Here is a 24,994-nt window from a genome sequence, read left to right as displayed (position 1 = left end):
TTCTTATTGATAGAACACGTAACTTACATAAAATACATCCCCAAGGATGTTCTAAAATGATTTGGGACCCAATTCAACCGTCGGTAAAAAATCGACGGTAGTTTTCACAACCCTACGTAACTCGGTCTGGAAGATCCGCATCATAGATTTTCGATCCGTAACTTCCAAAAATCCACACTATACTTCTAAAACATCATACTAAAATTTCATTACGATCCAATGGTTGGATCTCCACCAATTGCAAGTTCAAGTGGCGGTTAATGTTTTATTTTATGAACTTACAAATCCAATTTGGGAAGATCCGTACATTGGATTCCCAATCCATAATTTCCTATGATCCTCATATATTACGTACTATAAAATATTAAAGTTTGGTGACGATCCAACGGTCGGATTGTTGATTATAATCAAGTGCCGGATTCTATCAAAACTATGCTCATATGATGAGATTTCATCAATCTAACTTCACCTATAGAATTGGGGTATCAAACTTAGCTTAGGAAAGTTAGGGGATGTCTCGGCCCACGCGCCGCCGTACACGACGGTCGGCTGTCCCGACTGGCCAAAAAAATCAACTATTTCTAAAAGTTCCCAAATTTCATAGAAATGAAGATCTTAATGAGTAAAACAAGTTTTATACCTGTAGTCAAGTCCAATTTAGTCGAGAAAAGCTTCAAGTCGCCATGCCCGAACCTTAGGATTTGGGTTCTTGATTCAACTCTAAACAAGCTTCGACGCCTTAACCAATGCATGGGCTTTGTTCTTGAGGTTGATGGGAGTACATTGGTGGTGGAAATTGCACAAAATCGTTGCATGAATGGCGGATTCATCGCTGTGGGTGTCCTTCGAGCCGACGTGAGTGTTCGTCGTGAAATCACGACCTATAACCATCAAACTTGGGTGGTAATGGAGATTGGGATGACACCGAGTTGATTGGTGGTGTTGGTTGGCTACAATTTTTTAGAAAATTGAAGGAAAACCGAAGAAAACATCAGGAAAATTTGAAGAGAAACGGGTCGGTCACGCGAGGAAGAACTAGGTCAGGGTGATTCGGTGCTCCTCCACTCTTTCCTTTTTCTTCCTTTCTTCTTTTTCCCATTGGTCACTCACCCTCTCCCCCTTTCTTCTTCTCTCCATTCGTCCTCACCTCTCCCTCTTTTCTCTCCTTTATTTTCTATCTCCACCGACCATCTCTCATTCTATTCAATCTCAGCCACACACGTGGTTTTCCAGATTTTGCTCCAAAAATTTGGTGCATTCCAAAAAATAATAAATTTACAATTTTGCCCTCGACTTCATTCGTTAATAACTCTTTCATTATAACTCCAAATTACGTTATGTTTGCGCCTACGCATTTGTAACAATGAGTACTACGAGGATACGCTAAGAAAATGGATCTTATGTGACTTGACAAGGCGGTCACCAAAAGTCAATGCATTTTCCTCGAAGGGCATTTTCAAAATTTCACATTTTAAAACTATAAAAACCGTAGTTTTTGGGGACGAGTCGTTACATCCTTCTCCTCGGCCATCTCCACCTCCTTCCCTTGGAGCTCATCCCCCTCCTCTTCCTCCACCAAATCCCTACCGTTGAACCCACCCCATATAAACCCATCACCCTTATCCATCTTCCCCAATCCAAAACCTCAAATCCCTCATCGTTAGCACAAGCTCTCGACTTTACTCTCTGCGCACTCCCTCTCTGTCACCAGGTCACCCTTCGCTCAACAATGTCAAGATAACTTCTGGATCGCCCATTTACAATGATGGGTTCTTCATCATTTTCGGAATCAAGAACAACATCAATTTTTATCCCCTCATCGTCGTCAGCTTCGCCGATGACATCTTCTACCTCTACTTCGACCCCTGCATCTCGACCTTCTACCTCCTCTCTTCTAGATCCTTAAATTTGACCCAGTCCCTAGGCCTGACAAACCTGCTTGCAAAAAAAAAGAAAAGTTTGGGTTTTTTTTTGTCCATTTTTTTTTTCTGGGGGACAGAGAATGAGTGGTGAAATTTGGAGGATGAACGTGAAATTTTTTTGGAGAAAGAGGAGGAGAGTGGTGATTTTTTTTTTCTTTGTGCCGATTTGAATTTCTGGGAAACAAACGAAATGAGTTGTGAAATATGGAGGATGAAGGTTAAGAATGGAGGAAGAAAGAATCTCAGAAAATTGGATGTGAGAGAGAGATAGGAGAGAGAGAGGAGAAAGATCGGTTGTGAGAGACATAGGAGAGAGATTGGATGTGAAAGAAAGATAGGAGAGAGGAGAGAGATCGGATGTGATAGGGGTGGAGACAGAAGAGGGTGGGTCCCATATGTTTTTACAAAAAATATTTAAATAATTTTATCGTCAATTTATTAATATTTTTATCCACTTGGGCTAAAGAGTGTGGCCCACTTTAAGCCACGTCAGCATTTAACAAAATAATTGAACAAATTGACGGAGATTTGACATTGTAACAAATTTGTAAGATGAGGTATAATATTGTCATTTTTAAAATATGAGGTATGAGATTATGATTTGACCCATAGTTAAAGTAATTTTATGTAATTTATTCTAAAAAATATATATTTTAATTGACTGTTCCATCTTCTTTTCCAAACCTACAACCCATTAGAGCTTTAGCGCGCTTCCTTTGTTGTCGTCCACACCCGGTCTCCTTCTCCTCCTCCCATTTCAGATTATCTTTACCCTAGAACAATGTCTAGAGAGAGAGAGGTTGGATGGGGGAAGAAGAAGGAGAGGTTGAAGGGAAGAAAATAGCCGGCAGCAAGGAGGTGAGATGGCTGTTGCCGGCGAGGTGATGTGACTGGGTTAGGTGACTGTTGAAATTATTTATTTCATGATTACTTAGTTTTGTAAATCTTTTAAATCAAAATTGAGCGTTTGAATCATCATTGTTGTGGGTTCGAAGGCTGGTATCCTCAATTGGAAATATGAGAGAGAGAGAGAGAGAGAGAGAGAGAGAGAGTATGTAAGAGGGTGGGTTCGCCGACGGTGGCAAGGTGATGGTGGCGGTGCAGCTTTCTTGACTGTTGGGTTTTTGTATTTTTAATGTTTATTAGCTTTTTTATGCCTTTTAAAAATTTAATAATAAACCTTTAATATAAATGTTAACTACAATTAAAAATAGACACGTAGCAGTCTTAAAAGAAGGATGATGAGCATCCACCATAGTTAATGTGAAATGGTTTCAAATATCCAAATAACCAATTTTGTTGGAAATGATGGTGAAATGTTTGTGGTAAAGCTATAAAAATCTGCAAGTGGGTATATATATTGAGAAAGAAAAGAATTTTGAGTAATGCTCGGAGATCAACTATTTAAACTAGAGTAATGCTAGGTAAATTAAAATTATAGACGAAATTTATAAATTAAATGATATGTTATCTAAACACGTTAATCAACAGTTAAACAGTTAAGTAATAATTGAATCATTAATTTTCATGTTATTTAGTTTACAAAATTCAGTCGACCTAGTATTCCTCTTTAAACTATATTTTGTATATAGAAATGCTAAGAAGATTTTCTCAAAGTGAGACTCTATGAACTCTACACTACCTCATGTTTTTTGCACAAGATTTTACAATATTGGCACGCGAATTGTGCCAAAAACGTGATAACATGGGGAGTCAAAAAAAAAAAAAACAAATCTATGATAGTATAGAAAATAAAAATATATATGTCAAGTTCTATACTAACATATTTCTTCATTTCTTAATATAAAATCTATCGTTGTATAAAAAATAAAAATAAACCAAGCCCCTAAACTTTATGTGTTGGGTTTAAATATATTTTTTTCATCTTTGTTTAATTGATAAAGCAAAACAAAAACTTCATTTAGGCCGGCCCATACATAGAAGATTGAACGAGTCATCAGTAGTCACAAATCTTTCAACAAGACTTCAACCAAATAAAATAAGAGTAGTGCTATCCAAATATATATATATTTTTTTTAACTTTTCACATATACTTGTTAATATTTGTTCATTGATATTCTTTAATTTATACGAATTGATAAGTAAAAATTAAACGAGATCTGAAAAAAGTAAAAATAAGTGTATTGTTATCACCATCCCAAAATAAAAGAAATGAGCCAGATGACCCTGTAGAAGCATTTTTATAGGAATTGGAGCACATCTTAAAAGGGAAAAAAATATGAAAAAAATAGAAATTTTAAATTTGGATGGAATTACTTGGAATTTAAAATATCAATTTAAAAATATAAATAGAAATAGTTGGAAAAATTAGTCTTCTGAATCATAATTAATGCTTAAAAGTTAAGTAATACAAATCGTCTTCCCCCCCACCACGTCATATCATATCCCCCACCACCAACCGAAAAACACGATTCAGACACTGACCGACTCCCCCAGTCCCTCTCCCTTATCGCTTACCAATCGCCACCTCACATCCAATCCCCCGCTGGTGTGCAGCACCGAACCCACCCGCCTCCCGCCATGTCTAAACCCTCTGACGTGTCCTTCTTCCTCCTCCTTCTGGTCCTCTGCGGCCAGGCCCACGGAGGCCGCTTGCTCCTCTCCGACTTCAACCAATCAACGTCATCCGATCTGATCTCCGATGGAGTCCACCACCACCACCGGTCCCATACCTTCGCGCCCTACCTCACTCTCAAGAACGCCCTCTCGGCGGAGGACTCCACCTGCGAGCAGACCTACGGGTTCCTGCCCTGCACCACCACCGTGATCGGCAACCTCTTCCTGATTCTGGTGTATGGTTACCTGATGTACTTGGCCGCCACCTACCTCTCCAACGGCAGCGAGCTGTTGCTCGAGATTCTCGGGCCCGGTATCATCGGAGGCTTGTTCCTCCCCATCCTCGGCGCCCTTCCCGACGCCATGCTCATTCTCGGTCAGTCTCTTTTTCTTACTCGCTGTTTGTTTGCCGAGAAAGTGATAGAAAATTATCATTTTTTTTTTGTTTATTTCGGATGAAATTATGCAGTTTTAAATATCGACTTTATGTGAGTGATGTACAGTGATAGACCATGGTAATATGCACTGTTTTGTTTGTGTTTGCTTTCGAATAATTCAACTTTTTTCCTTTCAAAATTGAAAGATTATACCTTTAAACTTTTGCAACCTTTGTGTTCTTTTCTTCTTTTCAATATTTAAATAAAACAAATTAGAATTATCAACTTTTTTTCAAATGGATCCTTTCATTTGGATCCCAGTAGAGAGAATATGAAATGAATTTTGAATTGTGATGTAGATTGGATCCCACTTTTGTTAGTTGCTCTATCTGTTTGCGATTCGAATTTGGGATTGGCCCCAGTTGTTTAGCTTTATGCCTTGTCCTTAATACCAAAATTTTGCTCGGATTTGAAGATTTTGATCTGGAATAATTGGACCTGTTTCGGTTTAGTGATCGTACTTCAGAAGCAAATTTAAGATAAAAAAAACAAAGATCGAATGCTTAAAAGCTAAATCAAGAAGGGAAGAGAGTGTTCCTGCAATATAAATTGTGCTGAATTAGCCCTTTGCATATACAAATTTTGGAACTTTAGGGCCTGTTTGGTATCGTATTAATTTGTTTTTCATAATTTCTCAAAACATTTCTTAAGAACATGTTTTAAGAACAATTTTATTTAAGATCCAAAAATTTGTTCGCTATGAGATTCAAAATTGTTTTTAAATTTTAATAATTAAAAAGAATAGAAAAATATCGTACAACAACTCAATTGGAGGGTCGGAGGAGAGGGAGATTAGAGAGAACAAGAGAGATGAGAGAGAAAGAAGAGTGAGAGGAGAGAGATTCGGGAGAGGAGGGGAGGTGAGAGAGATGAGAGAGAAAGAGCAGACGGAGAAGAGAAAAGTAGGAGAGAGAGATTCGAGGGAGGAGGGGAGGAAAGAGAAAGAGGAGAGAGATCTGGAAGGGAGGAAAGAGTAAGATATGATAGAGAGAAAAATAGGGAGTGAGAGGAGAAGAGAGAGTAAAAGTAGTGGATTTACGGTTGAAAAACTCACTTTCTGTGTTTTCTAGAAGTAGGTTAATTTTCAAGTTAGTTTTGAATTCAGTTTTTGAAAACAGTCCTACAAAACAAGCATTCAAGTTGTAAAACTTAAAAAGTGGTTTGAGTCTAAAAAGTTGGATTCAAGTAGAATACCAAACAGGCTCTTACTTTTATGCAATAGTCTAATATATCATTTTCTCAAATACCTTAAACCTTCGCATTAGTCTTTAGCTATACATGTTCGGTTTTCGGGGATGTGTGGTGTGTTCTAAAAAAAGGATGCTCTTTGTTTTATCCATCCTATTTAGATTATCTATTTAATAATTAACTTTTAATGGCTTCTGATATGTAATGTATTATTTTCAGTATCCGGACTTTCTGGAACTAAAGAAACTGCTCAAAGTCAGGTCTCTGTTGGAATGGGCTTGCTAGCTGGTTCTACTGTAATGCTTCTTACGGTAATATGGGGTTCCTGTGTTATTGTTGGAAAGTGTGATATTCAGGGATCGGTTGCCATGGATAACAAAGATACAAAAGGGTTGAGCTTAACTGGTAAGTCTATATTCTCTTTGCACGTTTATTTGAGAAATGTAAATTGCAAATTTTATATGCATTGTTTTCACCTTACAAACATTGTTCTCTTTATCTGTGGTCAGAAATTATTTTCACCTATGGTAAATGGGAAAATGCACAATGATGATTAACAAAGGATTGATCCACATGTGTGAATGCATGTGTTATATGTTGACCAGTGAAAGTTTAATAAGTGATGAAATTCTAAACGTAGATTGAAAAATGAAATTAAGAGGAAATTTGTATTCCTACTGACATGTAGTGGGAAGAATGCTTTGTTGAATTAGTTGTATATTTGTTTCCTAATCTCCGGTTCTGTATATGAACAAGAGAGAGCAAGTTGTGAATGTTCCAACAAGAAAACTGGACTACTTGACCTTCTTGTTCATCTTAAAAAACCCAGTTTTATATGCCTTGTTGACTGAATCTTTTAAATTATTGTGTTTGCCACTTCAGGAATCATAAATTTTGAATGTCTGATATACAAGGAGATATGAACTAAAGCAGAACTGTTGGTAATTGCAGGTTCTGGTGTCAGTACTGATATCTGGACAAGCTATGCTGCAACGATTATGATTGTATCTGTCATCCCATTTCTTATTGTGCAATTACCGCAGCTCCTCAATTCCACCTCGGGTAGACACCTAGCAGTTTTGATCTCACTCATTGTCTCGGTAGCACTATTGCTTTCTTATTGCCTTTATCAGGTAATTATAGTTTTGATGCAGTAAGTCAGCAATTACATACACTGTGTAGTGTAACCAATCTTTTTTATTTATTTACTTTTTTTTTTTCTGTTTGCTTAATTTATAAAGCTTATTTGTAATTTACGGCTAACAAATTTGTCCGCTTTTCTTCCATCTATTGTAATTTGCATTTTCATGTGAAGATTGCTGGTACTTATGCCTAGTAAAGCTAACTTTGTCAGCTTGTAAGAAAAAGGAAAAATAATTGAAGATGACATAACAATTGGTTACTCCTTTAGTGAAAGAGGGGGTGTTTGGGTTGTTTCATATCTTTAATAGGTATTATAAACTAAGATCACAGAATTTATCTTGGTTTCTTATAAGGATTCCATATCACTAGATTGGTGGAAACTGTTGCTTGTTAATTTTTAAACTGTGAACTCCAGTTACTAATGGGAATTCGGGATATGCTTGGACAGCCCTATTATTAATCAAGGGTGAGCAACCGCCTATGCTTTGTAGGTTTATTATTAAAAGGTCTGAGTACTTTTAAGCGCATTAATATTCTGTAAGTTCTTTTATACCAAAGGTTTGGATACCCGTTGCGATTCTGTCATGCTAGTTCCGTAGGTAACATAAACTGTTTCAATTTTCTTTTTCCTAGTATTACGAATTGGATCTTCATGCTTATTTTCACTGCTATTGACTTATATTTAATTGTTGTTGCAGGTGTTTCAGCCTTGGATCCAGAGGAGAAAAATTGCTTATGCAAAGCACAAGCATGTAATATCAGGACTCTTACAACATCTGAAGAAGCGTGCATTGGGAAAGCTTCTTAATGATGAGGGTGAACCTGATGCAGACATTATCGAGAAGTTAGTATTTTATAATAGTATTACCAATGGAGTAGTTAGTCATGTCTGTGCTTTGTGTCTCTTTGTTATGAGAGATTGTTGCATTTTTTATTTTATTTTATTGTTGGAATTCGTTCTAACTCGTTTTCTGATTGGATATGTGTCAGGTTGTTTTGTACAATTGACGAGGATAGGGATAGGTTTCTTTCAGCTTCTGAATTAAGAGCACTGATTGTAGGAATCCGGTTTGATGAAATACAGTTGGATAACAATGAAGCTGTAGAGAAAGTGATGAGTGATTTTGACACTTCTCGTGATTCCTATATCAGTAGTGATGAGTTCTTCATTGGCATCTCAAAATGGCTCAATGAGGCAAAGCGTCAAGGAGATATCAGTACTGACCCCAGTAATCGTACAATGAAGTTTTTAACAGACTTTCACAAGGTAATGTTTGCTTATGAAGATAGATTAAGGTTTGCTTATTTGATACGACTTTTCTATGCTAATCTGTTAATGCTTTGTCGAGTACAGCGAACAAAAGAAGAGCACGCTCTTTTGGGGGCGGATGACCAAAGTGATGAGGTTGTTGAGGGTGTTGAGAATGTGAAGTGGACCTCTATCAAAGCAGGATTAATGTTGTTGGTAGGAACTCTTATTGCCGCTGCATTTGCAGATCCCTTGGTAGACGCTGTTGATAATTTCTCCGATGCCACAAGCATTCCAACTTTCTTTATCTCATTCATTGCTCTACCTCTGGCTACTAATTCTAGTGAGGCTGTATCAGCGATTATCTTTGCCAGCCGCAAAAAAATAAGGACTGCCTCGTTAACATTTTCTGAGGTTTGTATCTCACATATCCCATCTCTTGATGTTTTACCAATCTGCAAGCCTGTCAATATTTCACATCTTCAACAGTTGTATAATTTATCAGTTGGAGCTTTTACAAGTTTGCCATAAACTTACAACTTTAAGTTTTAGACTTCCACTCAGATCAAACTCTTTTCTAAAGTGTCCAACTGAATCCTATTAAATTATTATTGACCAAATTCAACATTGTTTAGGGTATCCTGCACAATTAGCCAATTAACATTCTTCTGTTTGTCATGATTTAACTATGTTGATGGAGGAATGATATTTAATTTGAATCTGTGATTTCACCCTCCATCGTATTAGTTGATTGACATAATGCGCTCATAGTACAAGAAGGTTTTATTTTGAGTATTTGACTGAAGCCGAGATGCTATATTAATTGATGGGTGCTCGAGAGCACTAATACAATTGCATGGAAGATTTATTTTGATAACTATTGCACTGAAGGTACTATTGAAGGTGCTGCATCTAACCAAAAGAACAGAAAGAAAAAAAAATGAATGTATGAAAGTACTGCATAATTTGAGTCCAATTCATGAACGTGAAAAGTAATGTACAGTATGGTTTTGTTGCTATCATGCCGTTGCTATCATGCGGTTGAAATATGACCTCTTTATCTGTGTTTCTTGTTGCAGTTATATGGTGCAGTAACCATGAATAACCTCCTCTGCCTAGCGGTATTTTTGGCCCTGGTTTACGCCAGAGGATTAACGTGGGACTTCTCATCAGAAGTCCTGGTGATTCTCATCGTTTGCATTGTGATGGGTCTTCTAGGCAGTCTCCGCACTGTCTTCCCTCTTTGGACGTCTTCAATTGCTTACCTACTCTACCCATTCTCCCTGGCGCTGGTTTACGTCCTGGACTATGTTTTTGGCTGGTCATAGACACATGAGGTCATACGAATCCGTTTGAGTGGTCTTCGGCTTATATAAATCGACATGTTTTTTTCAGTTTTCAATTTTCTTATGGTTTCCATGATCTTTGATAATGTTCTTGTGAGTATGCCTGTTTCATTTTCGTCAGAAACTTGAGATTTGTAGGGGCACTTGTATTATCAGACAATTTTCTCTGTATAAGCAAAACCCTGATATGTTATTGCAATTTTAACATCTCGAGTTATACCTTCTGAAATTTGTCATCTTTTTTTAATTTTTTTGATCAAACAATAGATTTTGTTAGATTAGTTATCGACGGGATTTGAACCTACGCTATTATGCAAGAACTCAACACCTTTCCACTACTGTCGTGAATGGCTACTTGCTATCTTGATTGACCTAAACATTTTTTGCTTCGATTATGGGGGTTACGGTTAGCGGTTTTATCCCAGTTTATCTTTTGACACTAAAATACTCAAACTGGAAGTGTCGGAAGCTAAACTGGAAGTGCCAAAATTGCCAACTATTCGAGGATAAATTACAAGTTTGGCAACTCATATGCTGACATTTTTTAAGATAATGTGGGCACAAATATTGCTGACGTGGCCACACGATTGGCTGAGGACCTCGGTTGACTTGCTGCTGAAAATCTGCTTTATGTGGCATGCAGTATCCAGATTATCATAAAATTGGGACTGCAATCTGAAGAGCCAAAAAATTTTGAATCACAAGAACTTCAACATCCACCTGAAAAAACCATGTTCAACACGTTGCTATTTCACCGTCTCTTCTTCTTTCTTATCCTCTGCGGCGGAGTGGCTGCGAGCCACAACATCTCCAGGCCTCAATCCTCACCGCACGATGTAAATGTGTCTGATGGGGTACACCGCCAGTCTAACAACTCCACAGTGCCCTACCTTACTCTCAACCGGCCCGGAGACATCGCGGCGGAGGCGGAGGGGGAGTGTGAGGAGACGTACGGGTTCTTACCTTGTACCGACAGCGTGCTAGGGAACCTGTTCCTGATTTTGGTGTACGGTTACTTGATGTACTTGGCAGCAACGTACCTGTCGAATGGGAGCGAATTATTGCTCGAGATTCTCGGCCCCGGTATCGTCGGAGGGTTGTTCCTCCCCGTCCTCGGGTCGCTTCCCGACGCCATTCTCATTCTCGGTGAATATCTCTGACTTACCCTCTCATGCATTCTCTGTTTGCTTTTGGGCGGGAAAGTCTGGGAAAAAATTGAAAGAAAAGCCGAGGACAACGTTGAAAAAGTGAAGCAGCATTAAAATTGTTAGTTGTTACTTTTTCGACAAACCATGTGGCCCACGATTAGGGAAACACATCTTCTTTTACTCCTTTTACTAAATTATTGGCAATGATAGGTGACTTTCAGCCAGATCGGATAAGATAAAAAAAATAAGGTTTTCAATTTTTTATTTAAAACTTTTTGAAATTAACTTTTCTTTTAAGTTGGAAACTTTCGGTTTTCTGGAATCGGTGGTTTTTTTTGAAATTTTCGGGTCATAATTTGAAATTTCTACATCTTGCATGTTTCGGATGTGTTTACATGGATCTTTTTTCTTCTGCATGCAATTCAATAATATTTGTAAACAATTATGTAAATTATAATACATTTTTTGGTATATTATTATCCTACTGATTGTATACAACATAGAAACATTATAATCAAACACTTTTTTCAATATATAATATAAAAGCCATGAACAAAATTACTTAAATTAACAACGAACATGACAATTGAAAAAAATAAATAAATAACGAACATGACAAAATATAAAAAATGTTTACAAGATACATAGAATTAGTGAATAACTGTAAAATGTTGGATTTTTTTTGGAATAATTTGATTGGATTATCCAAATTAACAATGAACATGGAAAAATATAAAAAAATGTTGAGAAATGCCAAGGGGACTCTCTAAAAAATGAGACTTTTTTTTATGAATCCTTTGCCACCTCATGTTTATCTTGTATTTTTTGGTACAGTGTTTTATAATGTTGCTACCGAAATTGACATTAAATTATGAGATGACAGAGAGTCATTTTTTAGGAGAGTCCTCTTAGCATTTATAAAAAATGTTTACCAGACGTAGTTAATTATAGTGTCGGAAGATAGACTGGGATAAAATTGTTTCTGAATTAAACTAGTCTTCTTAATTTGCAGTATCCGGACTTTCTGGGAGTAAAGAAACAGCTCAAAGTCAGGTCTCAGTTGGAATGGGGTTGCTAGCTGGTTCAACTGTATTGATTCTCACATTGATCTGGGGTTCCTGCGTTGTCGTTGGCAAGTGCGATATCCAGAATTCGGTTGCCATCGATAACAAAGATACAAAGGGCCTTAGCTTAACCGGTATATTCGTCCACTTTATACAGTATACATTTTTTCTTTCCTATGCAGTCTACATTTGTCAAACATGATACTAAGTTCTTACAGTAAAATCATTTCCTACTGAGGATTCAGAAACACATCAAAAGACATGAAGAGGAAAGGATCAATGCTCAATATTTGAAAACCTTCCATGTATTTTTCACCTCGGAGCTAATTTTTTATTTTATTCAGTCCTCGTCCATGAGATTTGAACACGACCTCCTCCAGCAGAGTGGAGTGTTACTTTACGAAATGGTTGTTCGCTCCTCAGAGACCCTTGAAGTTTTGAAAAGCTAATTAATGAGAGAACACAAATCATGATTCAAACAAAAAAAAAATGGACTAACATGATCTCCTTTTTCAACAGTTAAATGGAATAAAACTCCCGTTTTTACCGTCTTTGTTTCAACCCTTGACCCTCTATTTAGTAATTAATTTGCGCATGAGTTTAATATAATTAATCACAATTCATAATAGCTTTTGTGAACTGGGAATCGGAAATAACTCGTTTACAATTTACATGACATGCCTAAATATTTGCTGCCTGAATGTTTTAAATAACTGTGTTTCTCACTCGAGGAATGATAAATTTGGGGATGTTTTGTATTTGCAGGTTCTGGTGTGAGTACTGATATCTGGACATGCTATGCTGCAAGGATTATGGCTATATCTATCCTCCCTTTCATTATTGTTCAATTACCAGCGGTTCTCAGTTCAAAATCCGGCAGCCAGATCGCAGTTTTGGTTGCACTTGTTATCTCTGTCGCACTATTTATTTCTTACTGCCTTTATCAGGTAAATTTGATGTTCATGTAGCAATCAATTACATAATTGTCTAGTCTGATATGTCCAATCAAGCTTAATCTGAGCTTACAAAACACATTTAATTGTGGTGCAGGTGTCTCAGCCTTGGATCCAGCGGAGGCGAATTGCGTATGCAAAGCACAAACATGTTATATCAGGAATCTTACAACATCTAAAAATGCGCTTCGGAAGTCTCCTTACGGATGACGGTGAACCTAATGAAGAAAATATAATAAAGTTAGCATTGTTTATCAAATTTTTCACTAGGATTAATGCACTTTTTTTTAATTTTTTTTATAATGCAGTTACCTCGTTCGTATGACGTTATTATTTATATTGTCCATTCTTGACCTTACAACATTCTTCGTGTATAGGTTGTTTTATGCAATGGATCAGAACGGGGATGGACATATTTCACGTAATGAGTTAAGAGCAATGATTGTAGGTCTCAAGTTCGACGAAATAGAGTTGGACAAGAATGATGCTGTGGAGAAAGTGATGAATGATTTTGACACTTCTCACGATTCTCAAATCGATCGGAATGAGTTCCTCTTCGGTATCTCAAAATGGATTCATGAGGCAAAGCGTTCGGGAGATGACAATGATCATCGCACGATGAAATTTTTGTTTGACTTTCACTTGGTAAGGTTCGATATCTCCAATTGATTTTGAGTTGCATGCTCTAACTTCAACACTAACTACTCAGAAACTAACGTGCAGAAAACTAAGCAAGAGCACGATCTTCTCGGGGGGCAAAGTGATGAGATCATTGAAGGTGTTGAAAATCCCAAGTGGACATCCTTCAAAGCAGTTCTAATGTTGTTGATAGGAACTCTTATAGCAGCTGCAGCTGCAGATCCCTTGATTGACGTTGTTGATAATTTCTCAACTGCCACAGGCATTCCGACTTTCTTCATCTCATTCATTGCATTACCTCTGGCTACTTCTTGTGAGGCTGTGTCTGCAATAATGTTTGCTAGCCGCAAAAAGATCAGAACCACCTCTTTAACATTTTCTCAGGTTCGTATATCACATATCCGATCTCACTCTATGTTATATCACTCTGTGAACTGACAGTACTTCACATGGCGAAAATTTGTGTCAATAACTTATTGAAGAACAGAAGAATTCTACATCAGAAAATATACATGACTTTTATTGAGTAGTTTCACTACTAATTATTACACCAATGTCCCTTTCGACAAAACCTCGACCCTGCCATGCTGGGCAGCTAGTAGAATGCGAGTTGGTGCACAATATAATCGGTGTGGTTAGAAGTGGACCGCTAGGACTATATCCATAATAGGTTCGACTGTTCTCCAATTTAATAGTCCAGTTTCATCATTATTAAGTTCACTAAACGCCCAATTTTAACTATAGGCTTCTAAATCAACAAAAATCAGAATGTAATTACATGTCAAATGCTTTTCACAAGTAGTTATTCTGCTAGGATGCTTTGTTTTTAACTGTAACATATGGAAACTGCAGTGTATGCTGAAATAAGACCTCTTTATCTCTTTTGTTTCTTGTTGCAGTTGTACGGATCAGCGACCATGAACAACGTCCTGTGCCTGTCGGTCTTTTTGGCCCTTGTTTACTTTCGAGAGTTAACGTGGGACTTCTCAGCAGAAGTCCTTATTATTCTCATTGTTTGCATCGTGATGGGGGTTTTCTGCAGTTTCCGCACTGTCTTCCCTCTTTGGACATCTTCGATCGCTTTCCTACTTTACCCATTCTCCGTCGCACTGATTTATGTCCTGGATTATATTTTCGGCTGGTCATAGACTAGAGGGGCCATATGAACTTAGTAGGGTGTTTTCAGTTTATGCGTCTGAGGCTTGAGGATTTGAACACAGGTTTCAATTTCACGTGTATTATTGTAGTGGATAGCTCGTTTTGATCTTATGAACTTTTTGCTTTCAACAAAAATTTTCTTCTTAAGAAGTTTGTGATTTCATTATCTTCTTAGTGATTGACATATTCGCTACAATATATTTGACAAAAGCCATGAAAACAAAGAATATCAAGAAAATAACCCAAATCATTCTTAGCCGAATCCAAACGTTGGTTTTCTAACAAACAAAAATGTTTTTGGTTATGTTTGACAAAAAAAACTTAAAAGTGCTTACGAATCATAGGACCGCTCTCTTCTTCGAGAAGCAATTAGATTTTTTTAATAAAAATTTAACACATTTCACATCAAAATAATAGCTAAAGCTCTTATGAGCAAAAGTGCTTCATAGAGAAGTAGTTTCAAATGGACCTTAAGTCTAAAAAAGTTATGATGCTCAATTAATACAAGATTAAAAACAAACAGGGGTTATCCTAATTGCAAAAGACAGTGATGTGATGAGCAAGAATGGAATCAAATCCTTCCGTAGTGACAAATCTCAATATTTTTTCTATAACGAGTTTAAACGTAAAGCTGAAATGATATATATAGAGAGAATCCCCTTGAAATCAACATACAGGAAAACATCTGAGTCACTCGCCAAAATCACATCTCTTGAGTCACACATATAGATTGACAAAACTGTTGATATTCAGACAATCTTTTATCTCAATAAACTAAACACACGGATTAGGCTAGAAAGATGAAGCAACATATGACAAATATGAGCAGCAGCTTGCTGCAGGAAAATAGAGGGTAGAGAGCAAATGGGGAAACAGAGGGCATAGAGCTTTTTCACAAAGAGATCTTTTTTGATATTGATTGAATGTCGTAATACATGGGATAGCTGATAAGGCAAATGCTCAGCCCTTTTACAAAAGATCTATGCCGTACATGTGGCAATAGATTAGAGATCCAAACATTTCAAATTACATAAAAAGATTAACTTTAAAGCAAAGGATTAACTTTAACACTCCTTGTTAATGCTTTGCTGCTTCACTCCCAAAAGTTCTCTTAGGTAGATGAATATGTCCTTTGGTAATGCCTTGGTGAAGATATCAGCAACTTGATCTTCCATCATGCAGTAGACCATATCCACTTCCTTGTCTTCCACAACACCTCTGATGTAGTGATGCTTTAGAGCAATATGCTTTGATTTGCCATGACAGACAGGATTCTTGCTCATGGCAATTGCTGACTTGTTGTCACAAAGGATATGAGTTGTTTGTCACCAAAATCTTGCATAATTCTTCTCAGCCACACTGCTTGAGAAGTTGCGATTGAAGCCGACACATACTCAGCCTTTGTCGTTGATAGTGCAACTGATTTCTGCTTCTTAGACACCCAAGAGAATACGCCAGCCCTTAGTGTAAAAGTATAGCCAGATGTTCTCTTCAAGTCATCCACACTACCTCCCCAATCACTATCACAGAACCCATACAATTTTGGCTCAACATTCCTTTCATACATAATACCAAAGTCAAGTGTACCTTGTATGTATCTTAGGATCCTCTTTGCAGCTCCATAGTGAATGCGACTAGGCTTGTGCATAAATCTGGACAACAAGCTTGCAGCATACATAATATCGGGTCTAGTCGCTGTCAAATACAACAAACTCCCAACTAGGCTTCTATACATAGATTCATCAGCATCACCACTACCATATTCTCTTTGAAACTTTTCATTCACAACTAGAGGTGTTGCAATAGGCTTGCAACCAACCATTTTGAATTTTTCTAAAATTGTTTTTGCATATTTCTTTTGAGTAATAAAGATACCATCATTTGATTAAATGATACTAATTCCCAAAAAAATAATGCAACATGCCTAGATCACTCATCTCATATTTCCTCATCATGTCATTCTTGAAATTCAAGATCATTTTATCACTACTTCCAGTATAAACCATAACATCAACATATAAGGAAACAATAAGGATATCTGAAATACCTTCAGTTTTGACATAGAGGGCAGGTTCATTCTCACTTCTTTGAAATCCCCTTTCATTGAAATATGAGTCGATCTCTCCATACCATGCTCTCGGAGCTTGTTTCAAGCCATAAAGTGCATTCTTAATCTTATCCTCTAAGAACAAATCCTTGAGGTTGATCAACGAACACCTCTTTTTTTAGGACTCCATTTAGGAAAGCGGACTTGATGTCAAGTTGGTGTAGAAACCACCCCTTCTGCGTAGCTATAGAAATAAGGCCTTTGATTGTTTCATGCCTAGCTACCGGTGCAAAGGTTTCTTGGAAGTCAATCTCGGGTTTCTTAGAATAACCCTTTGCCACCAATCTAGCTTTAGTCCTTTGAATGGAACCATCTTGATTGAGCTTAGTCTTATAAATCCATTTCACTCCAATGACGAAGTTGTCACAAGGTTTGTCTACTAGTTCTTATGTCTTGTTTTTCACAATGACATTAATCTCCTTTTACATTGCAGCCTTCCATGTATCTTTTTTCACTGCATCATCAAAGTTTTCCGGTTCTATAACACAGAAATTACAGCTTTCATAGACTTCATTTAAGCTCATTAACTGAATCGGCGTTGAACTTGGACTCGAAGTTGTGGGATAGTGAACTTGAGGACTGTTTTTAGGTGACTATCGTGGAATTTCCGGCTCAATTTCCTCTTCATTTGGCCGATTTTCTTCTTCAATTCTGATTAGTGCAGATTCCTCTCAGATGGTTGCTTGATTGCAATCCCACGAAGATTTCTCACTAAAGAGAACATCTCTACAAACCACAACTTTCTTCTTTTTTAAGTTGTAGAGTCTGTACCCTTTTGTGTGTGAAGCATAGCCTACGAAAATGCATCTTTCACTTGACTCATCAAGTTTTTGTCTTAGTTCTTTCGGAACATAAGCAAATCAGATTGACCCAAACGCTCTCAAGTGATTCACGGAAGGCTTTCTTCCACTCCATGCCTCAAATGGTGTCTTGCCTTCAACCACCACTATCAGATGCCTATTCATCAAGTAGACCGCTGTATTAATTGCCTCACCCTATAAATATTGAGGCATTCCCTTGTCATGCAACATTGCCTTAGCCATTTCGACTATGGTTCTGTTTTTTCGCTTGGCTACTCCATTTTATTGTGGAGTGTAGCTAACAGTAAGTTGCCCTTCCAAGCCAATATCTTAATAAAACTTATCAAATTCTGTGGATGTGTACTCTTAAAACTTATCAAATTCTGTGGATGTGTACTCTCTTCCTCTATCACTTCTAAGAACTTTGATTAGATAACCAAATTATCGCTCAACCATAGCTTGCAACTGCTTGAAGATTGAGAACACTTATGATTTATGTCTTAGAAAGTATACCCAAGTCATTTTGGAATAATCATCCACGAAGATTAGGAAATACTTGTTTCCCACTTGAGTAGAGGCCTTCATAGGTCTGCAAACATCTGTATGAATCAATTCCAATGGAGCTTTTGCTCTCCAAGCTTTACCATGTGCAAATGAATCTTTGTGATGCTTCCCAAGTACACAACCTTCACATATTTCTTCATTTTCTTGGATACTTGGCAACCCACGCACCATTTTTTTTTCTTGTAGCTTTTTGAGACTTTGAAAATTCAAGTGGCCAAGTTTTTTATGCCATAGCTTTCAATCTTCTTGCACTTCCATCTTGAGTGCATATTGAGTTGCATAGAAAGCTTCTACTCTTCCTCATCTCAATCTTAGCCAAGAGTTGTTCATGATTCCTTCCATCATATATCTTGCAAGTATTGTCTCCAAAATACAAGTAGTAGCCATGCTTAATGAGTTGTCCAAAACTTAGCAAATTTTGCTTCAAATCAGGAACTAACATGACATCCTTGATGAACATCTTTCCATTCTTCGTATGCACGTCAATAGTACCTCTTCCCAAGTATCAACTAGCTGCCCATTTCCCATCTTCACTTGGGTTGGGTTTGTAGTGTCAATATTATGGAGAATGTTCTTGTTCGTCGTCATATGATTGCTACAACCACTATCCACAAACCAAACTTTAGCTTCTTCTTGGACGGTTGTATTATGACCAACATAAAACATATTGGTCTCTTCACCTTCAACTTTGGTGTAGTGAGCTACTTGATTATCTTTGTAAGTACAATCCTTTTTCATATACCCGAATCTGCTACACTTGTGGCATTTCACTTTTCCCTTGAACCAACATTCATCGGAATGAGCTTTGTCACAAATTTTTCACTTCGAAACATACAAAGTCTTCTCAACCTTTTTCTTCTCTTACCCTTTCCTTCCCACACTTTTTTTTTGCCTTTCCAATTCTTGTTGGACTTGGCTTTGCTTTGACTTGAACTAGCTTCAGTTTTTGGATTCACTGTAAGTGTTTGGAAAACATTTTCTACATCATTGTTGTCATGCCTGGATAGTCTCTGAGCAAAACCTTTGAGTAAACCAATCAATTCTTCAACACTCAAAGTTGACAAATCCTTAGTCTCCTCTATGATTGAAACTATGTTGTCATACTTTCTTGGCAAGCTAATTATATACTTCTAAACTATTCTCTCATCAGACAAGGTTTCACCATAACTTTTCATTTGATTAATAATCTCAGACAATCTACTCAGGTAATCATCTAGCAATTCATCATCTTTCCTTCTTAGGTACTCAAAATCTCTTCTCAAAGATTGGAGTTTGACTGCCCTTACCTTAGTAGAGCCTCTGTAGACTTTCTCCAGCACATCCCAAGTTGATTTGGCATCTGTCTTGTTCGAAATTCTCGGAAAAATTTCATTTGAGATAGCATTTTGGATGACCCCAAGAGCTTTTGCATCTCTCTTGATGTTTTCCTTTAGTTCCCTTGTTTAAGCCTCTATCAAAACCACAGTACTTAGAGGTACCACATAGCCATCTTCCATCAAGCTCCACAAATCATGAGATACAAAAATTGTTCTCAACTTTGTTCTCTAGAAGTCATAATTCTCTCCAATGAAGATAGGAGTTCGAATCTCTCCACTACTACTTGAACCAGCCATGAATTTGAACATTTTGATTCTAGGGTTTCACTTAGAATTTTCCCCCTTTTGAGAATCAAAAAACGCCCTACTATTTGATCAGATTGGCTCTGATACCATGTTGATATTCAAACAATCTTTCATCTTAATAAACTAAACACACGGATTAGGCTAGAAAGATGAAGCAACATATGACAAATATGAGTAGAACATGAAAATAGAGGGCAGTGAGCAAACGGGGAAATAGAGGGTAGAGAGCTTTTTCATGAAGAGATATTTTTTGATATTGATTGAATGTCCCAATACATGGGACAGCTGATAAGGAAAATGGTCAGCTCTTTTACAAAAAATCTATGCCATACATGTGGCAATAGATTAAAAATCCAAACATTTCAAATTACATAAAAGGATTAACTTTAAAGCAAATGATTAACTTTAACAAAAACGACCCAAAGCGGAAAATCCATACTGAAGTGAAAGTAAATTAAAAACTCTCTTAGAGAGATGCAACAAAACTAAAAACAAAATTAAACTAGAGGTTTCTTTCTACAACTTATTAATAAAAGCGCTCTAAACTATACATCTTAAAACTCATAACCCTTTAGATTATCAAAACTCATACTTTTAGTATAGTAGTGTCACCATCCTACCTAAAACACCAAATTTAGTCGTGTATATGAAGTGGGTGGTGTGGATCCAACAAGATGGTTGAGATTTGAGACAAATAAAAACCAGAGTAAGAAGAAATCACCAAAACGAGATTGATGACGAGGTTCAAACCATAATTAATCATTAGGCGATAAAAATTCAATCGAAATCGTCTTCGGTAAGTGTATGAAGAGTGCAAGAGAGCACTTTGTAAGAGAGTTATTGTGATAGTTGGAATAATTTTATCTTATAATTTTTTTGAAGAACCAATTATAATTGTATGCTCACGAATGAAATATACAAAAATTAACGATTAGAATTAACTAGCACAACTAATGCTAACATTTTCCAGGCAACATAGGCCCAGAGTCTCACATCAAACGCTTGCAATTATAGTGGATGTCATATGTGCCTACCCCACATAAAAAACGATAGGACAAAGCACAGTCAGATCTTCCACAATCCACATGCAAAAGTTTGTTAGCAACTGCAGTGCCTCGGTCATCCACCAACCAAAAAACAAACTCAAAACATAACTCAAAAGATCCCAAAATCCCAAGGCACACAAGCACTTTTGACTTCATAAGAATACAATTGTAACCACTCATACAGACAAATCTGCATCTCCATGTCCATTTTTCCTTTCCAAACTCTTCACCCTTCACAAGGCTCAAGCTTACGTATGCAAATAAAAGACCCATCTAAGTATAAATTTAAATTATGAAAAAAAAAAAAAATTATAATTTGGTTTACAGAGAAAACAAGATCCACAAGAAATGGCCTAATTAATAAATAAATCGGATTTTATAACTTCAAATTGAGATCAACACTTTCTCCTACTTCACCATTGCAATTGTTGTTTAGAGTGGTCGCTGCCCTACCATTTTGTGCCTTTGCTAGTGGGAAGAAGCTGTAGAAAGCTTGTTGTGGATTTGGAACACTTGGTCCTGGCTGGTAAATTGTGTCATCTGCATTGTTCCCCTATAACAATTCGAATGAACGAAAAAAAAAAATTAGACAATTAATGAAATGAAACTGCTAAACAAAGTTAGTGAAATGAGAAGTGGGCTGTATTGATTATCGCACTTGATAGTGAAATGATTCAAAATCCGGAATTTCACGGTTATGAAACGCAAGATAAGATGGAGGGAGGTTGAGCTTTGGGCTGGGACATGTCCAACTAGTTGAAGGAGGGGCTAGGGTGAGAAAATCTCCATTGACACTCCCATTTTCTTTGATGCTGCTTCTTGAATTCGACTCAGAAATTGAAGTTGAGCATGAAGGTCCTTCTCTGAATATGGTGCAAAGGAAAGAAAATCCATGTGAGCAAAATAATGTGCTTGGTGTAAATAAATGGAAGATAATTAGAGATAAACTGACCTGAAATTTGTTTTGATTGCTGGATCAAAATTAAAGGCGGATCTGTTCCCACATGAAGTTGCTTCATCGGCTCTTATAGGAGGAGCAACAAATGTAGGGAACTTGATGGAGGGGACTGGTGGATTCTCTAGAGAAAATGGATATGGCCTCTTCATGCCAACCATCTACTACATATTAAAGATAGTAAGAATTAATCAAATGAAGTATTATTCAAGTGATATTCTATATATTGATTATATTCTAATCTAAATTACGAGGAGGAAAATTACAATTTGGGTTCAGAAGGAGGACCACATTGCTATAGTCAACTTGGCTACTCATAGGTATGTATGAACACCAATCTCTTAGGTGCCTCACAAAATTATCAAACAGATTGTACTCAAATTCAAATTCAATTGCATCAAAATAAAACAAACTGAAATATAAAAATATACAAATTCTTTCTGAATTCCAATGTGAAATAGGATTTCCAAATCTAATGAAATCCCACTGGTTGGACTAATTCCCACTAGGAAAAATAATTTGCAAAATAAGTACTGAGAAATTTTAAGTTTTGAGATGCTAAAATTAGATACATATTTCAGGAAAAAGAGGCAATCATATAGGCTAAATATAGAGGTGAACAGAACAAACCTTTTCTTCATCCGGCCACATAGGAGTATAGTTGCTGTAATAGCTTTGGTTTGAAGGGGGCTCTATCTGAAAATTTAGTACAGATGATGAATTTGCTGTTGACAGATTAACCTGCAATATTTCCCATACACCAACAATTCATTCTCAAATAGAATTAAAAAGAGTGGATCATCAAAAGTTCATTAATTTCTTCACGTAACTAAATTTTATTTTTTTTATACGACGATATTCTAAACTACTTTAATCTACAAAGAGGCACGCTATCCTGAGTTAACTTGCCTAACTTGAATCTAACATTTCTTCACATAATTAGATTTTTTCTAGAACTACAAAGAGAAAGGGGAAACTGAAACAAACAACGAAGAAAATAGAGTAGAAAGAATGTGTTACCATTGAAGGAGGAGGAGGAAGTGGCGGTGGAGGAGGAGGCTGCTGGTGATGAAATTGCTGTGTTCTTGTTGGAAAATTGGAGAGCGGCCAAACGGGGTTGTTGTTGCTGGACTCAAAAGGCAAATTCATAGTAGACCTGAATGCCAATCCAGGATCCAACCCAGGATTACAACTCACCTTCTGATCAAGAATATTAAACTCACATGGATTCCACAAGTTGGGAACATGATTCCCATTCCCACCACCATTAATGTTATTGTTGTTATTATTTCCCACACCAAATGGAACAGTTCCACTGCTGATCATTGGCTTCCTACCATCAACGCCGCTGTGGGCCGATGGAATAAACTGCGGATGGAAAATCGAGTTGGGGGAGGGCAGATCCAGTGATGGGAATGGTATTGAAGAGGGAGGCTGATAAAAATGCCTGATCGGAACCGAACTAGTACACGAATATGAAGAAGATTTTGTTGGTGATGGGAGAGAAGATGGTGGGGTGGTGGACAAAATTGCAGCTGCTGCTGCTTTCTTCTGCTGTTCTTCAAGCCTGATTTTCTCAAGCTGTGCAACACCAAGTCCTCTCTGTGGCACTTTTTTCTGCTTTGTTTTTTTGGATGAAGATCTACTACTGATGATGTTATTGCTTCCCAACCCAATAATTTCAGTGCTAGTGTTTTGGGTTTGTTCTTCCTCATGAGCCATTTCTTTTGCTATGTTAATAAATCCATCTACTTTTATAGCAACAAAAGATTGATAATAAAAAAGAGGGGATTTCTGGATCACACTCAGAAACTCAGGATTTGAAATGGGGATTTATGAGAGAAAAACTAAATCTTGATGGTGATTTGAGTTGGAGGAGGAACATGTTCTTGTGGCTTTTGTAGTGCTTGCTCTTGTTCTTCTCTTCCATGAATAAAAATTTGGGTTTTTTATAACTTTTTTTTGGGAGTTTAAGGAAATAAAGAAACAAAGATTGGAGAGAGATACCCAAATCCTTGATTTTCAAGAAACCATGATTTGAAAACAAACTCTTAGAGGAATTTAAGATTACCCAAAATCTCGCTTGGGGAGGAACAAACCCAAAAGCCTAGCCAAGTTTTTAGCAAAACAAACAGTACAAAAATTAAAAAGGGAGAGGGAGAGAGAGAGAGAGAGAGAGAGAGAGAGAGAGAGAGAGAGAGAAGCGGAAGAGAGATAATCTGAGAGGTTTTCAGATTTTTCTCACATGTCCGAGAGAGATCAGATGACAGAGAGAGAGAGAGAGTATATATGCAAATTTATGACCAAAAAATCTGTATTTTTTGTAGGGTTTTTTTGAAATTCAAACCATGCAAATCTAGAACACTATGATTAATATTTTTCTCAAATTTTTCGCCCACATTCTCGCTCCACTCCTCATTTGCTTCCTAGACCGACTCTTATGAGCTCTGTTTTCTCTCACTCACTGACTACTTTCGCTCCTGAGAAGACAAGTGAGAGCCAAAAGTCGAAAGCCGAAAGCCATAAGCCAAAAGCTGAAAGCTATATTTTTGCTCTCAAATTCCAATTGGGTTTGTTTGTGAGTCACCAAATTGAGCTACGAACCAGAGTGTCACCAATGCTTTGCTTGTTTGTTTCCTTTTTGGGCATCCATGCATGGCTGGCTTTTGCAGCTTTAGCGTATAGGGCCTACCATCTCAACTCCCACGTACGCGGGACCCGTTTAAAGTATCCCCAACACGGACGCATGCATGGAATTCACCGCCATTAACTTTGCCTAATGTAGTAACGTATAGGTTTATTGGATAATATTACGAAGGTAAAATTTATAAATAAAATTTACAAATTAAATGATGTGTTATCAAAATAAATGAGCACGTTTATCAACGTTTAAGTAATAATTCAATTAACAACTTCCATGTCATTTAGTTTATAAAGTTTTGTCTACAAATTTAGTTTCCTTAACATTATCCATATCTACTAGCATGTTTTTGGAATTTGAAAAGTATAAAGTGTTGCAATATGGGAGTTTTCACATTCTTATTTGGACAAATATCATATGCATTTTAATTTAAAT

The 24,994-nt window shown here is 37.0% G+C and overlaps 3 protein-coding genes and 1 pseudogene across 3 annotated transcripts; 2 read left to right on the top strand and 2 right to left on the bottom strand.

Annotated features, from left to right (window-relative positions):
* The first annotated feature begins 4,258 nt into the window (after nt 1–4,258).
* Nucleotides 4,259–10,091, top strand: LOC137715135 (sodium/calcium exchanger NCL). The gene is made up of 7 exons (XM_068454372.2): nt 4,259–4,875; nt 6,344–6,529; nt 7,076–7,257; nt 7,966–8,111; nt 8,258–8,534; nt 8,622–8,930; nt 9,596–10,091. The coding sequence occupies exons 1-7, from the start codon at nt 4,464–4,466 to the stop codon at nt 9,842–9,844; spliced, it is 1,761 nt and encodes a 586-aa protein (XP_068310473.2). The 5' UTR covers nt 4,259–4,463; the 3' UTR covers nt 9,845–10,091.
* A 424-nt stretch (nt 10,092–10,515) lies between these two features.
* On the top strand, nt 10,516–14,959 carry LOC137716276 (sodium/calcium exchanger NCL). Its single transcript, XM_068455703.2, has 7 exons — nt 10,516–11,008; nt 12,023–12,208; nt 12,840–13,021; nt 13,125–13,267; nt 13,405–13,672; nt 13,751–14,050; nt 14,566–14,959. Exons 1-7 carry the CDS (start codon nt 10,594–10,596, stop codon nt 14,812–14,814), a joined length of 1,743 nt encoding a protein of 580 aa, XP_068311804.2. The 5' UTR covers nt 10,516–10,593; the 3' UTR covers nt 14,815–14,959.
* A 1,144-nt stretch (nt 14,960–16,103) lies between these two features.
* On the bottom strand, nt 16,104–16,646 carry LOC137714565 (secreted RxLR effector protein 161 pseudogene; annotated as a pseudogene).
* A 4,434-nt stretch (nt 16,647–21,080) lies between these two features.
* Nucleotides 21,081–24,388, bottom strand: LOC137714567 (uncharacterized). The gene is made up of 5 exons (XM_088690697.1): nt 22,939–24,388; nt 22,549–22,659; nt 21,916–22,079; nt 21,622–21,826; nt 21,081–21,516 (listed from the first exon to the last, which is right to left on the bottom strand). Exons 1-5 carry the CDS (start codon nt 23,638–23,640, stop codon nt 21,340–21,342), a joined length of 1,359 nt encoding a protein of 452 aa, XP_088546823.1. The 5' UTR covers nt 23,641–24,388; the 3' UTR covers nt 21,081–21,339.
* Nucleotides 24,389–24,994: the final 606 nt, after the last annotated feature.

This window comes from Pyrus communis, chromosome 3 (assembly GCF_041283825.1).
Source record: "Pyrus communis isolate YQ-2024b chromosome 3, ASM4128382v1, whole genome shotgun sequence".
Lineage (NCBI taxonomy): Eukaryota > Viridiplantae > Streptophyta > Magnoliopsida > Rosales > Rosaceae > Pyrus > Pyrus communis.
The sequence above is the reverse complement of the archived record's forward strand: the minus strand, read 5'-3'. Positions and strand labels throughout refer to the sequence as shown.

Bases quoted from the DNA above. Each gene is read 5' to 3' on its own strand.
- LOC137716276 (XM_068455703.2), top strand. From the start codon at position 10,594: ATGTTCAACACGTTGCTATTTCACCGTCTCTTCTTCTTTCTTATCCTC. The intron at 11,009-12,022 runs GTGAATATCTCT...CTTAATTTGCAG, and splicing joins CGACGCCATTCTCATTCTCG to TATCCGGACTTTCTGGGAGT. The intron at 12,209-12,839 runs GTATATTCGTCC...TTGTATTTGCAG, and splicing joins AAAGGGCCTTAGCTTAACCG to GTTCTGGTGTGAGTACTGAT.
- LOC137715135 (XM_068454372.2), top strand. From the start codon at position 4,464: ATGTCTAAACCCTCTGACGTGTCCTTCTTCCTCCTCCTTCTGGTCCTC. The intron at 6,530-7,075 runs GTAAGTCTATAT...TGGTAATTGCAG, and splicing joins AAAAGGGTTGAGCTTAACTG to GTTCTGGTGTCAGTACTGAT. The intron at 8,535-8,621 runs GTAATGTTTGCT...TGTCGAGTACAG, and splicing joins TTTTAACAGACTTTCACAAG to CGAACAAAAGAAGAGCACGC.
- LOC137714567 (XM_088690697.1), bottom strand. From the start codon at position 23,640: ATGGCTCATGAGGAAGAACAAACCCAAAACACTAGCACTGAAATTATT. The intron at 22,080-22,548 runs GTTTGTTCTGTT...AATATGTAGTAG, and splicing joins TGTGGCCGGATGAAGAAAAG to ATGGTTGGCATGAAGAGGCC. The intron at 21,827-21,915 runs GTCAGTTTATCT...CACCATATTCAG, and splicing joins GCAATCAAAACAAATTTCAG to AGAAGGACCTTCATGCTCAA.